This window comes from Arachis ipaensis, chromosome B8 (assembly GCF_059453495.1).
Source record: "Arachis ipaensis isolate K30076 ecotype BB chromosome B8, ASM5945349v1, whole genome shotgun sequence".
Lineage (NCBI taxonomy): Eukaryota > Viridiplantae > Streptophyta > Magnoliopsida > Fabales > Fabaceae > Arachis > Arachis ipaensis.
In genome coordinates this window covers 132,227,467-132,241,232 of record NC_142443.1, presented here as the reverse complement: position 1 = coordinate 132,241,232, position 13,766 = coordinate 132,227,467, and the positions used below count along the sequence as shown (strand labels likewise).

Sequence of the window (13,766 nt, the reverse complement as noted above, 5' to 3'; positions counted from 1 at the left end):
GAAATCCACTGCCTTAGTTTACCACATTACTTATTGATAAATGATAATGTAATTAGGGATCTTATTCCCCACATTCCTGCTTCTTTGGGGTTTGCTATAGAGTAAGCTCAACCGATCAAAGAAAGATAATTTCTTTAATCTCCGCAATCTGTGTCATCGGTATCCAAGTAAACCCAAACTGGATTCCAGTCTGAAAACAAATAAAAACAATATAAATAAATAAACAAATACAAGAGTTAATATTCACTTTGGTGCTATAAATAATTAAAAGGTCTTGATAACATTGATAACAAGTATCGCTTTGAGGAAGTAAGAATTAACTTAACTCACATTTATTTGTGAATCTATGAACTATTTTAAGTTTTTGACAGCTTAGAACACCAAATCCCAAGATATGGCTACAATGTGTTTATTGGGACTAAAGTGAGCATTAATTCAAAAATGAAAAAAGAAAAGGATCATCAAAATCAACATCCCCAAAGCACTATCAATGATTTTCCTTTATCCTCATCTTGAGAGCACAGCAAACAAGAAGCCAATGGAGATCCCAAGAACACAAGCCATGGAAACCCCACGAACCCTAACAAACAACAGATTCATCTGCTTCGCAACCTGCATGGTAAGCGTCAGAATCTGCAACCTACCTTGCTCCTCCATCTTCTTGAAGAAGTACATTGGCTTCAGTGACTGTCTCAGAACGAACGCCAACGAAAATGGAAACGCAAAAGCCAGCGTGCTCTGAACAGAAACCTCCGAAAATGGTGAAGAACCGGTTTTGTAAGCGATCCAAGATCCAAGACCAAGTTGAACCAGACCTAGAACTGCAACCACCTTGCTCAGCTTGTAGACATTCTTCATGATCGATTCCAAAACCTCTCGTGTTTCATTCGCCAGGGGTGAGACGTCACGCTCAACTGTGGGTCCTTCGATTTCTTGGTGCTTGAAATTAGGATTTTGGCTTGGGTATGGACTTTCAGGTTTCTCGGAATCATTTGTGGAGAAGAATCTTGGTTTTGTTAGTGATGAATTGGTGAGAAAAGGGTTTATTGATTGGGAGAAGGGTTCTAAGAATAAGGGCTTAGGGTTATTGAATAACGGGTTGGTTGAAGAAGAGGAAGAAAAAGAGGGTCTTAGGATTGTAGAGGCTAATCTTAACCTTCGGAAAATGATGGCAGCCATCGTTGTTGTACAATCACTAAGATCGGAGGCAGTGTAATTTGAAATATGACTAAGAAAATAGTTGGTGGCCGAATAAAATTTCTTTTTTTTTTTCAGTTAAATTATTTTGGGGGATTTGGTTATGTTATCAATAAATGGTGGAATCAAAATAGGTAGATTTGCATTTTCGAGTTGGCTTCTTTTGGTCACAAGAATCAAGAGCTTGGTGGTAATGGCTGAGATGGTACGAGGGAATAGGCTAGCGGGTCTACAACTACAAGGGTGTGTATCTACTTTACGTCTTAACAGAAGAACCATGGGAGCAGAATTTTTGCTTATGTGGCATGCTTTCAAGTTTCAAGAGGGGTTGGGAAAAAATCTTCAGTTTTCCTCCTACCTTCTTAATATGCTTCTTATCCCCTAAAACAATACAAAAAATTCAAACCATGTGCCATGTTTTGACCAGCTACACTTTCTTTGCCCAGCTGGTTTGGTCTTCACTTGTCTTATGTTCCCACTGCATTATGAAGTCCAATGTTAAAAAATGGCACCTCAAATATTGAAATCTTCTCACCTAAATGCATTTGGATACCCAAAATTTTTCCTATAAAAGGAGATTCCTTCAAGTTGAAAAGGTAGAAAGATAAAATGAAAAATAAAAGTTTATATTGTGTAATTTTTATTAAGAGAGTGTGTGAGAAATCTAAACAATTTTTCTGTTTAATCATTACCAGAACATCAAGTAAGAAATCTGGCATTGAATCTTACAACTCATTGTTTTGCAATTTTTTTTCCCAGCTACTCATCATCATTCATCAAGATGTCATACAATCACTCCATTGTCACTTACATTCACAACATGTATTGAGCATACATCAAAAACTATGTGTGGCTCCACATAACAAGTCACAAAGCATACCAGCGCAATCTATTTTAAAGAGAAAAGCATAACAAATTACATATTATATTTATGCAAATTCCAAGTGAACAAAAACTTGGTTTCCCTCGTAGGTTAAATTAAATAACTCAATAAGATTGAATGAAAAAGCAAATTAAAATACGCATTAATAGAAGAAATAATTCAATTTAAAGTTTCAAAGCATTATGACAAAGATTAAGAAGTATATACATGTTCAGGAAGAAGTAGAACAAGATGGAATTAAAGCAAGATCTAAGACAAATTTGTGGTGAAGACATGGTGGATGAATTTTGAAACTGGAATCAAAATTTCTGCATTTACCTTCTAGGGACATTGAAAAAAAATTAAATAAATGTATTATTGACTAAAATAACCATCATCAACAACAGTGACAATTTCAAAACCAGCAGCAGCAACAACAACAAGCGTATAAAGTTTGAATAGCAGCAAAAACAATCAGAACTGGACGCAGAAACCATACCAGGACTAGAACGACGACAGAGCGCGGCAAAGTTCGAGGGGCGGCGGTGGATCGGACGAGATGCGGAAAAGCTCGGCGGAAAAGCTCGGCGGAAAACGGCGAACTGAAGGAGGGGTTGGAGTCAGTGTCGCAGCGAAGAGGAATAGTGGTAACGGCGTGGAAGAGAAAGTAGAGTGGAAGAGTAACTAGGAATTGTTAGGGTTTCCCTACATACATACATGTTATAAAGATGGATGCTCTTAGGGGTGAGTCGGGTTCCTTCGGGTTTGGGATGAAATTAAAATCCAACTAATTGAATTATAATGGATTCGGTTTAGTTTGAATTTATGTCTTTTTATGTATGTATGAATCAAACTAAATTCATTAAAAACGGATTAATTCAATTTAGGTAATTATATACTCAATGAAATAGAAATTTATAAAAAATAAAAAAACAAAATTTTTATTTTAAAAACTTTTAAATACAATAAACATAAAAAATCAATAGAAATAATTTAAATATATTTAAATATCAAATATATTAAAATCTAAATATATTAAATAAAATAGGAGTGACTGTACTTAGAGAAGAAATACTTCTAACAATAGTATCACGTACTGGTAAAGTGAGGTTTAAGACAATTCTGCTAGAATTTATTCCATAGGGTGAAAAAATTGCGGTTAGTGTTAGGATTATTGAGTGAGAAACTCAAAATCATTAAAAAGTATATATATATAGTCGGGTCTACAGGTTGGTTCGGATTCAGCACTCTCAGAACCGTTACCCAAACCAATTATTAGAGAGAGACATTGGTTTGGTTCGGGTCGGACCCGATTACCTATTGGTTCCAGAACCAATTTAATTAGTTCGGTTCGGGTTCAGACGGGTAATCGGGTACTCGTTACCCGTGCTCACCCCTAGATGCTCTCAAATTTTGTTCGGTTCAGGTTGTGTGTAAAACAGTCAAAGTATAATTTTTAATTTTTTATTTTTTAATATTTTAGTCATACTTATAAAATATATGATAAGAGATTATGAGTTTAATTTTAGTACATTGACAGTGTAAAAGTATTTTATACAGTTGTGCAATCACAATCATTCTTTTGGATAATCATTCACGCAGTCAATCTAAAAGATAATTATTTTTACTGTGATATTACGTAATTAGATACACGTATAAAACTATTTTACTTATATCAAAATTAAATTGAAGAAATTATACCTTATTTTCTTAAATGAGAAAAAATTGAGAATTTATTATACATTATAGACTATGTTCGAAATTGTACTCGAACACAAGTTTTTATTTACTAAATAGTCATTTTGATACCTAAAAGATTTTAAATTTTAATAAAAAGATATTCAAACAATAATAATGATAAAATAATTTCTATATAATTTGTTTTAATTAAAAAATAATTCAAATATTTAATTAATAGTTAATTTATCCTGTAAACAGTTAAATTTTAATAGAATTACTTATTTACCTTTATCTTTTATCATCATCATTACTGCTATCATCTATATCGTTGTGCCAATATTCTATCTCGCTGCCCCACTCCCATTGGTATCACCACCACCATCAACATCATCACTGACATCATCATCGCATTCTATCTTGTCATTACTAAGGGTGGTAATGGGTAGGGTAGGGTAGGGTTTGGATCTAACCTTACCCTATCTGCGGATTGAAAATATTCCAACCCTAACTCTACCCATTTTTAACCCGCGGGTCCTGATTATACTCGCAGGTTACCAAAAAGATGCAACATTATTATATAACTTGATCATAATTTAAAATAGAATTGATTTTTATGTAAAAAAATATAACAAATTACCAATTAATGATCTTTTATTAGTGACTAAGGATATTTTGTATTTAGTGAGAGGTTTTTAGTTCAACATCTACTTAAAACATATATATATATATATATATATATATATATATATATATATATATATATATATATATATAGAGGGTGCGGATTGGTCGGATAGGGTTGAGGCTCAACCCGCACCCTACCCAACCCGCACGAGAATCCTACTCATACCCTACCTTACCCGCTACAGACCAGGTTGGCAACCGTACCTGACCGGATTGGGTACCCGCGAGTAAGGTGCATGTTGCCATCCCTAGTCATTACTACCAACCACTAGTCTTTAATTTCTACCATGAAATGCCAAATCATCTTTATCAATACCATACACCCAAAATCATCATCAACAATAAAAATAATAGATCGAAATCATAAAAAAAAATGATAAAGGAGGTAGGTATTAGGGTTGTACCAAGAAGCATAAAAGATAATAGAGAGAGAATAGAGAAGGAGTAATATATTACTGAAATGAATTATATCACTCAAGGAACTTGGGCCTAGCTAGTTTATATAACATACACCCTTAGTAGACCTGAGAGAGTTAATTAATTCATCTAAAAACTGAACAGCAAATTATAATTTATATCTAACTCTATAACTATCTCACTCACTAACACCTCCCTCAAACTTAGTTGTGGATTTTGAATCACTCTAAGTTTGAATTTGAACTTATTAAACAAGCTAACAGAAAGGGGCTTAGTAAATGTATCAGCCACTTGATCAGCGACAGATATATTGACAACATACAACTCTTTACTGTTAACTCTATCATGTAGAAAATGCAAATCAAGCTATAAATGCTTGCATCGGCTGTGAAGAACAGGATTTGCTGCCAACAAACACGCACTTTGGCTATCCGAATAAATAGTGGGAGGGATAGGCTGCGGGATACAAAGTTCTTACAACAACTGCTGCAACGAGATGAGTTCTTCTTGAGCAGTGGCAAGTGCTCGATACTCTGTCTCTGTAGAAGGCCTGGACACCTTAGACTACTTGCCACTCTTCCAAGATATTAAATTGCTTCCCATGAACACACAGTACCCACTGATGGATCTCCGATCATCCAAATCGGCTCCCCAATCTGCATCAGCAAAGGAAATCAAACGATAGTCAGTACACTTATGAAAAACTAAACCATCACTTACCGTCCCTTGAACATAGCGCAGTATACGCTTGATAGCTTTCTAGTGATTAATAGTTGGAGAGTGCATGAATTGAGATACCTTATTGACGGAATAGGATAATTTTGGACGAGTGATCGTCAAATACTGCAAGGCACCTACAATAGATCGATAATGCTTGGGATCTTCATAGACATCAGAATCATTTTGTGTTAGCTTAAGAGATGAAATAATGGGAGTGGACATTGATTTCGAACCAGACATCCTTGACTTCTTCAACAATTCACTAGCATACTTGGATTGACTTAATAAGACTCTTCCACTGTCCAAATAATTCACTTCCAATCCAACAAAGTAGCTCAGCTTACCTAAATCTTTTAAAGAAAAAATTTTATTTAACTCTAGTATTAAAGTATCTATATCAGAATTGGAGCTGCCAGTTAGAATGATATCATCCACATAAGCTAGTAAATATAAAGCAGATGTATTAGTTCTTCTAACAAATAAAGAGTGATCAGATTTTGTGTTTTCAAAGCCAAAGTGTTTTAAAGTGTTAGCAAGAGTATTGAACCATGCCCTTGGAGCCTATTTAAGGCCATAAATAGCTTTATGCAATTTACATACCAGAGATAAATCTGATGATGCAAATTGGTCAGGCTGATGCATATAAACGTTTTCAGCAAGCATTCCATTTATAACGCATCTGCTAGCCATTAGTAAGCGCAAGGAAAAGTACAATTCTTACAGTCTGAGGTCGTATAACTGGGCTGTAGACTTCCTCAAAATCTATTCCTTCATGTTGATGAAAGCCTTTCGCTACTAGGCGTGCCTTGTAGCGTAATATATCCCCAATTGAGTTTTTCTTTATTGCAAAAACTCATTTACAAGGCACCACTGTGGAATTAGGTGGAGGAAGTTGTAGAGACCATGTCTTGCATCTCATAAGAGCATTGTACTCAGTTTGCATAGCTTTCTTCCAATGATCAAACTGCACAGCATGCTTGGCATTTTTTGGTAATGTTTTCAAGCAATATGGATCAGTTGTAGTTGTGGAGATATAGGTTTTTGGCTCGGTAATGCCATTTTTTGACCGAGTTATCATTTGATGAGTAGTTGTGGGATGAGAGGCAATAGTAGGTGCATTGTTAAAAGGGATATAGACTTCATTTTCACTAATTGGAATTGAGTTGGAAGGTGGCTGGTCAGAGGTATAAGAAGGTACATGGATATTATTTATAGTGTTGTCAATATGTATAGGTTGAGAATGTGATGGGATGGGTATAAATGATGAGGGAATTGGAATCAGGGATTCAGATGGAGCAGTACTTGATGGTTGGGAATTTGGAGAGGATGCTGGTGTTTCTCTGAAATGCTCATTGTAAGGAAAGAGTTTTTCTTCAAAGATCACATGTCGAGCAAGGTACAATTTTTCAGATTTCGATAGACATTTATATCCCATGTGTTGGTTGTCATAACCAAGAAATATACACAATTCTGATCTGTAATCCATCTTCCTCTTGTTGTATGGCCTTAAATAAGGGTAGCATCCACACCCGAAGATCTTTAATGATTGATAATCTGGTTTTTGATGGAAAATAACCTCAAAAGGTGAGTTAGCTTGCAACACAGGAGTCGGTAGTCTATTAATAAGGTGAGCCGCAGTGGTGAAGGCATCTTCCTAGAATTGAAAAGGTAAGCCAGCTGTTGCAAGCATAGACAATCCCATCTCTGTTATATGTCTATATTTACGTTCAACACTACCTTACTGCTCATGTGTATATGGACAAGCCAACCTGTGAGCAATACCTTCATTTTGAAGAAAACATGTAAAAGCTTGTGATAAAATTCTAAGCCATGATCGGTTTGAAGAGATTTTAATTTGAAACCTGTTTGGACTTCCATTAAAGTTTTAAAATTTTGAAAAGCAGTTAAAACTTGAGACTTATGAGTCAATAGAAAAATGCAAGTGAATTTAGAAAAAGCATCAATGAAGCACACATAGTATTTGAAACCATTTCTAGAAGCTATTGGTGAAGTTCCCAAATATCACCATAGACCAATTCCAAGGGAGAAGTGTAATTGTGTTAAGAGGTTTGAAATGATTATTTGTGCATCTTAGCAATAGAACAAAATTCACATACCAAATGAGTATTAGAGTTATAATAAGATTTGATATCACATTTCTTAAGAACATCAAGTACAGTTTTGATGCCACAATGTCCAAGTCTTTTATGCCATATTTCAAAATTATTGGGTCTACACAAAATAGACTTGAAAGCAACAGGAGAAGAAATAGCATTACAGGAATCATTATTATGATGGGCATTAGTATTAGTAGTATATGCTGAAGTAATAGCATTAGAAGGATCAATCGTACAATAAGCAAGAGTATTAGCAGTATCTAGAGAGGATATAGCATTGGAAGAGTCATTATTATGATGAGCGTTAGTATGAGTAGTATATAGCGGTGATATAGCATTATATGAATCATTATTATGAATAGCATTAGGATGATTAGTAGATGGAGATGATATAGTGGACACATCAACAACGTTTTTATTATTAAAAGTAAGAGAATGTACAGACTTGGCATCAATAGCATTCTGAACTTCAGAATTTGGGGAGTTAACAGACTTAGACACATATTTATGCACATTTTGAGAGGGCTCACATTTGTTTCTTGACACAGCAACTGAATTTGTTGATAAATAAGAATTATTATAACAAGAGCCAGAATTTGAATCAGCAAAAGAAGACACAAGAGATTTATTCAAACACAATCTTGGAACAACTTAATTTTGAAGCTTATAAATTCCTCCCTCAGCAGTGCCTTGGAGAAGAAGCTTCCAGGAATCCTGATCAGGCACAGCACAATAGTTAGGCCAGAACTCAAAATACACATGATTATCCGCTGCAAATTTTGAGACGCTTAAAAGATTTTGTGTGATAATTGGTGTATGAAGAAGATTATGCAATTTGTAATACATATTATGAGAACTATCATATAACAAAGAGGAACCTATAGTAGGGACAGAAATACCTTGACCATTACCCACAAAGAGATCAAGACCTTGAGCATTATTGTTGGCAGCCATAAGATTGTTGCGATCATTAGTCACGTGGTGGCTTGCACCCGAATCAGGGTACCATGAAGATTCTGCCACAGAGGATGATGATGGTGCAGTGTAATATGCGCGAGGTTAGTGAAAATTGGAAGATGGCGGTGGTGGGACAGAATTGCCAAAGGGGATTTGAGCGGCATTTTGAGAAGAGTTATTCTAGAAATTTTGGTCAAAACGGAAGTAACATGTTTGCACAACATGGCCAAGGCAGCTACAGAGTTGGCATTGAGGACGTGGAGGGAAAATCTTCCTCCTCTTCCAAATCTACCACCTCTGGCACGACGAGCAAACATGCCTCTACCATTATTGGTAAAGAACATGGATGGCTGAGTTAAATTCGCCATGGGTATACCAGTTTCTGGTAGCTTAAAGCGATCTAGCATATCTTCATATGCTAGCAAAAATGATTCTGCTTCAACTACAGTAAAGGAAGATAACCTAGACATGACGGATGAGATATAACTTGAGAATTCTTCTGGAAGACCATCAAGAATAATTTGGGTATGGTCATCATTAGGAAGTTGATATCCAATTGAGAAGAGTGCATCAACAAGCTTTTGAATTTTCTGAAGATATTCTTTCACTGAACCAGTTTTTCTTACAGATCGCAGTTGTGATTTGAGACTTTGAATTTTGGTCTTGGATGTGGTAGTGAAGTAGGACTGAATGATGATCCATGCCTCATGAAACAAGGTGCATTGAACAATTCTGTTCTTGAACAAATCGGAAATTGAGGCAAGAAACCAAGTGAGAAGGGCAAAATCCTTTTTCTTCCATTCCTTGAAAGTTTGTGATTCATTGTTTGCGGCTTTTTCGGCATCAATACTGAATCTTGAAGGGACTTTAGATCCATCGAGATGATCTTGTAACTCAAGAAGCTCAATCGTGAGAAGAACTTGTTGAGATCAAGTAGAAAAATTATTTTCCGCCAATTTATCAAACCAGGGAAGCTTTGTTAGAATTGTCAGCAAGAACTAACGCCATTGATGAAATATGATGAAGGAAAACAAATACAGATGTTAAAGAACAAAGTGAAGAATAGATGATTACGGGAAGAAGGAAAAAAAATTATGAGAATTCAGAACTCTTGATACCATATTAGGGTTGTACCCAAAAGCATAAAAGAGAATAGAGAGAGAACAGAGAAGGAGTAATGTATTACTGAAATCATGGTTCTGAAAACCGGGAACCGGTTACCTAGCCGGTCCGGGTAACGTAGAAACCGCCTGACAAAAAACCAGTAAAAAAACCGGTCGAATCGGCGGTTAACCGGCGAACCGAAAGAATCGTTCGGTTTTTTTGCGGTTTAGTGGTTTGCAACTTCAATGCCAAACGACGTCGTTTTGGCTAAAAAAAAAAAAAAAAAAAGACAAAGGCGTACGCGAACCTAACCCTCTCATCAGTCTCACTCACCTAAATCCCTAACCCACTACGGTGCTACAACCCTCTCTCTCTCTCAGCCAGGCGCCAGCAGCCCCCGCCTCCTCGTCTCGCTCTCAGCCAACAACAGCAATCTCCGGCGACCCATCGTCCGAAAAGCTGACCACCATTCTTACCTTCCCTCTTCTCTTCTCGCCTCTCCTTTTCCCTTCAAACGCTTCTGCCCCCACTCAGCTCTCGTCACTGCCACAGAGAGAAGCTGAATCTCTCTGCCCTGCATTGTTCCGCCGCGAGCTCAGCCGGCCACCACCAACTCTGGGCGGCACTACTTCTGCTCTTCTTCCCCTTTTTATTTCCCAGTCTGTCTCTGCTACATTCCAGGTCCCCTGCTTTATCCCTGCTTCCTGCTCTGTTTCTTTACTTTCTTTTATTAATTCTGTTATTAATTTTAGTTAGATTGCTGATTAATCATAATATAGAATTAAGAAATTGGTTCTTTTTTGTTTTCTTTCCTTCTTCTCTGATATTATCATTATTGTTTGGTTTTGGGATCTTTTCCAATTTCTGCTTGTTGGCTGCCATAGTTTTTTGGGGCTCTATTCAGCTTTAGGAGAATACAGAAAGAAAAGAAAGCTACAAAAGTAAGAGTTTTTCCTCAGAAGAAAGATACCATACATACATTTAACAAGGTTTGTAAATATCTTAAACTAGCAGAACCTAGTGCAGTGAAATGGGTAGTGCTCCTTTATCAAGCTGGCCATGGGAGAATTTTGGATTATTCAAGGTATATTATATTATGTGATACATCTGTTATGTATATAGAATAAGTCTAACTACTTGTGTGTTTTCAATTTGATAAATACAGTATGTGTTATACGGTCCATTGGTGGGAAAGTTGTGTATGAATGGTTGAATGGCGTGGAACTCTACTCCATGATCAGCTGCTGGAGCCTTCACTTGCTCATACTATGGATTCTAAGAGGAGGAGTTCATGTTCTGTGGAGTTCTTAATAATTCTGTTTGTTAGAATAGATAGATATATATGCTGTTAGGTAGCTAGGTTGTGGTTAGAGGATTCTAGGCCTGATAATTGCTCCGTTCTTGATTATCCAACATGGCTTAATACTGCTTGTTTGCTGAATGATGTTGGTGTGATCATTACTGTGTTGTTTCTGTTTCATGTGACCTGATTCTACCTGCTGCCCTACTGAACTATACTTGTGAAATTAAGTTTGATGTTGCCTCTGTACATGCAATCCATGCTTTTCTCATGTTAATTGCAATTTTTGGATTCATGTGCTTATATTTTGCTGCTACTTGCTACCCAAATTTCTAGAAATTGCTGTTTTTAAACTTGTTACTTAAGAGTTGAACGTGGCACTTTTCAAATTCTTAATATCACTATATTTCTCTTCCTTAATGATCTATGAAGTTGTTTAGTTATAAACTTTGATGTTTGAAGTTGTTTGTGAACTTCTAATATTAAGTTATGGATAATTTATTATGTGAAATTTTAAATTTTATTAAATTAGAAATTATTGAATTTATATATTTAAAATTATTTTTAAATTTTTTAATAATTTTATTTAATATTTAATTAAACCGGTTGAACCCCGGTTGAATCCCGGTCGAACCAGTGAACCATTGAACCAGTGACCTCACCGGTTTATTGACCGGTCCGGTTCTCGCAACCTTGACTGAAATAAATTATATCACTCAAGGAACTTGGGCTTAGCTAGTTTATATAACATACACCCTTAGTATAATTAATTCCTCTAAAAACTGAACAGTAAATTATATCTAACTCTATAACTATCTCGCTCACTAACAGTAGGAATATGCAAAGAAAGAATGAAATAGATATTTTTATGTCATAAATAGTAAATAAGAACTAAATATATTATTCTCTTTTCTAATAGGAGAGACAAAATATATAAAAAAATTTAATAATTTCATAATTAACAACAATATATAATTTAAGTTTTAACTAATTTGTAATATTATTTAATAGAATATAAAGGTAAATATAATTAAACTCTACCGTTAACGATGCACATTATGAAATTGTTATGTGTTTATCTCAATTGTCGATACTTCTACTTATCTTAAACTTGAACATTTCTTTGGAGAATTTGACATTATAGTACAAAATCTCTTTCCATAATTGTGATAAATCATTTTTTACATTGTCATACGTTAAGTTCTGGACAAAATTTTTTGTATAAATGTTTAATTTATCTTCAACAATTATATTATGCAATATAATATAAGTTCTTATTATATTGTAAGTTTTTTTCTCTCCCAAAAATGCATTAAACCTCATATAACTACAAGTGTGTATTTAACACTTCGAATGTTCGCTTCACGTACGTCTTTTCTGTATCTTTTTAGTATTTAGCAAATAACTATGATTTGGAAAAATAGACGTTTTCATCCTTAAAATCTAGCGATTTTACTTCAAATAAATTCTTTTTTTAATGATTATTTTTTTAAAAAATAAAACAGATGTCTAGTAATTGAATTTGGTTTTGATTTTTCATATGCATTTCTAAATACTTATTCAAATATTTTTACAAGAATTTAAATTAAATATATAAGTAATTTGATAAATATAAAATTTATTTATCAACGACGAATCTAAAAATTTTAAATCATGGGAAGAAACATATAGCGTATAAAAATAACAAAAAATTTTATATAAATATATCGAGGTATATATAATTAAATAACATAAAATATTAAATATTAAATAATATTTTATTATCTATATTTAATATTTAAGGACAAATCACATAAATAAACTATTAGGGTTTCAATTTTACATGAACGTCCTAAGAGTAATGCTAAATGTACACCATAATCAGCTACCAAAGTCAGTCACCAGTATAAAATACTTGTTGAAATACAAATACACATTGAAAATAAGTTAAACCACATATGTATTTATACACAAATACATTGGTGGCAAATTTTAGTGTGCAAATAGTATTTTTGATGTCCTAAATGTAAAGAACTAACGTGAAAGTCCTAAAACTATGTAAATCGAAGCAATATAATTCAGTTTACCTTAATTTCATATAAATCGAAGCAATATAAATCGATATACCTTGAATTCATATAAATTAAAAAAGTATAATTCGATTTACCTTGGATTCATATAAATCGAATCCATTTATTTAATTTACTAAGAAGGCCCGTTACATATATTAAATCAAGTGAACTTGTTTCAATTTAAAGCAATTGGTAGAACATGTCAAGTCGAATCTAATTTATTCGATTTACTAGTACATGCATGAATTTTCATTAAATTGAATTAATTTAATTTGATTTACTATGGAGTATGTGCTATATAAATAGGATCAGAACGTGTAGTGTTCAATAGAGTGGATTTCACAATGGCTAGTAAGGATAGTTTTTGAGTTCTAGTGCACTACAAAGGGACAATAAAAAAACGCGAGAGGGAATAAAATTTACTGATAAGGATTCATTGTGTCTTTATCAGACCTTCTACGAGTTTTGTTGATTTTTAGAATGCCATACTCTAGAAATTGGGACTACATGGAGTGAAATGGATAGAGAAGTTATTTATAAAATTTCAATTTCTGTTGTTCGCAATGGGATGAAGTACGACTCGTTTGTGATAAACAGCGATGACGATTTGCAAGTTTTATTTCATTGTCGTCGCCAGCTTTTCGAGGTGAGAACCCATGAACTATTGGCCAAGTTTG

The 13,766-nt window shown here is 34.4% G+C and overlaps 1 protein-coding gene across 1 annotated transcript; it reads right to left on the bottom strand.

The window, feature by feature from the left end:
- Window positions 1–300: 300 nt before the first annotated feature.
- LOC107613772 (uncharacterized) lies at window positions 301–1,315 on the bottom strand. Its single transcript, XM_021109893.2, has one exon. The coding sequence runs from the start codon at window positions 1,177–1,179 to the stop codon at window positions 508–510; it is 672 nt and encodes a 223-aa protein (XP_020965552.1). The 5' UTR covers window positions 1,180–1,315; the 3' UTR covers window positions 301–507.
- Between the last annotated feature and the right edge of the window lie 12,451 nt (window positions 1,316–13,766).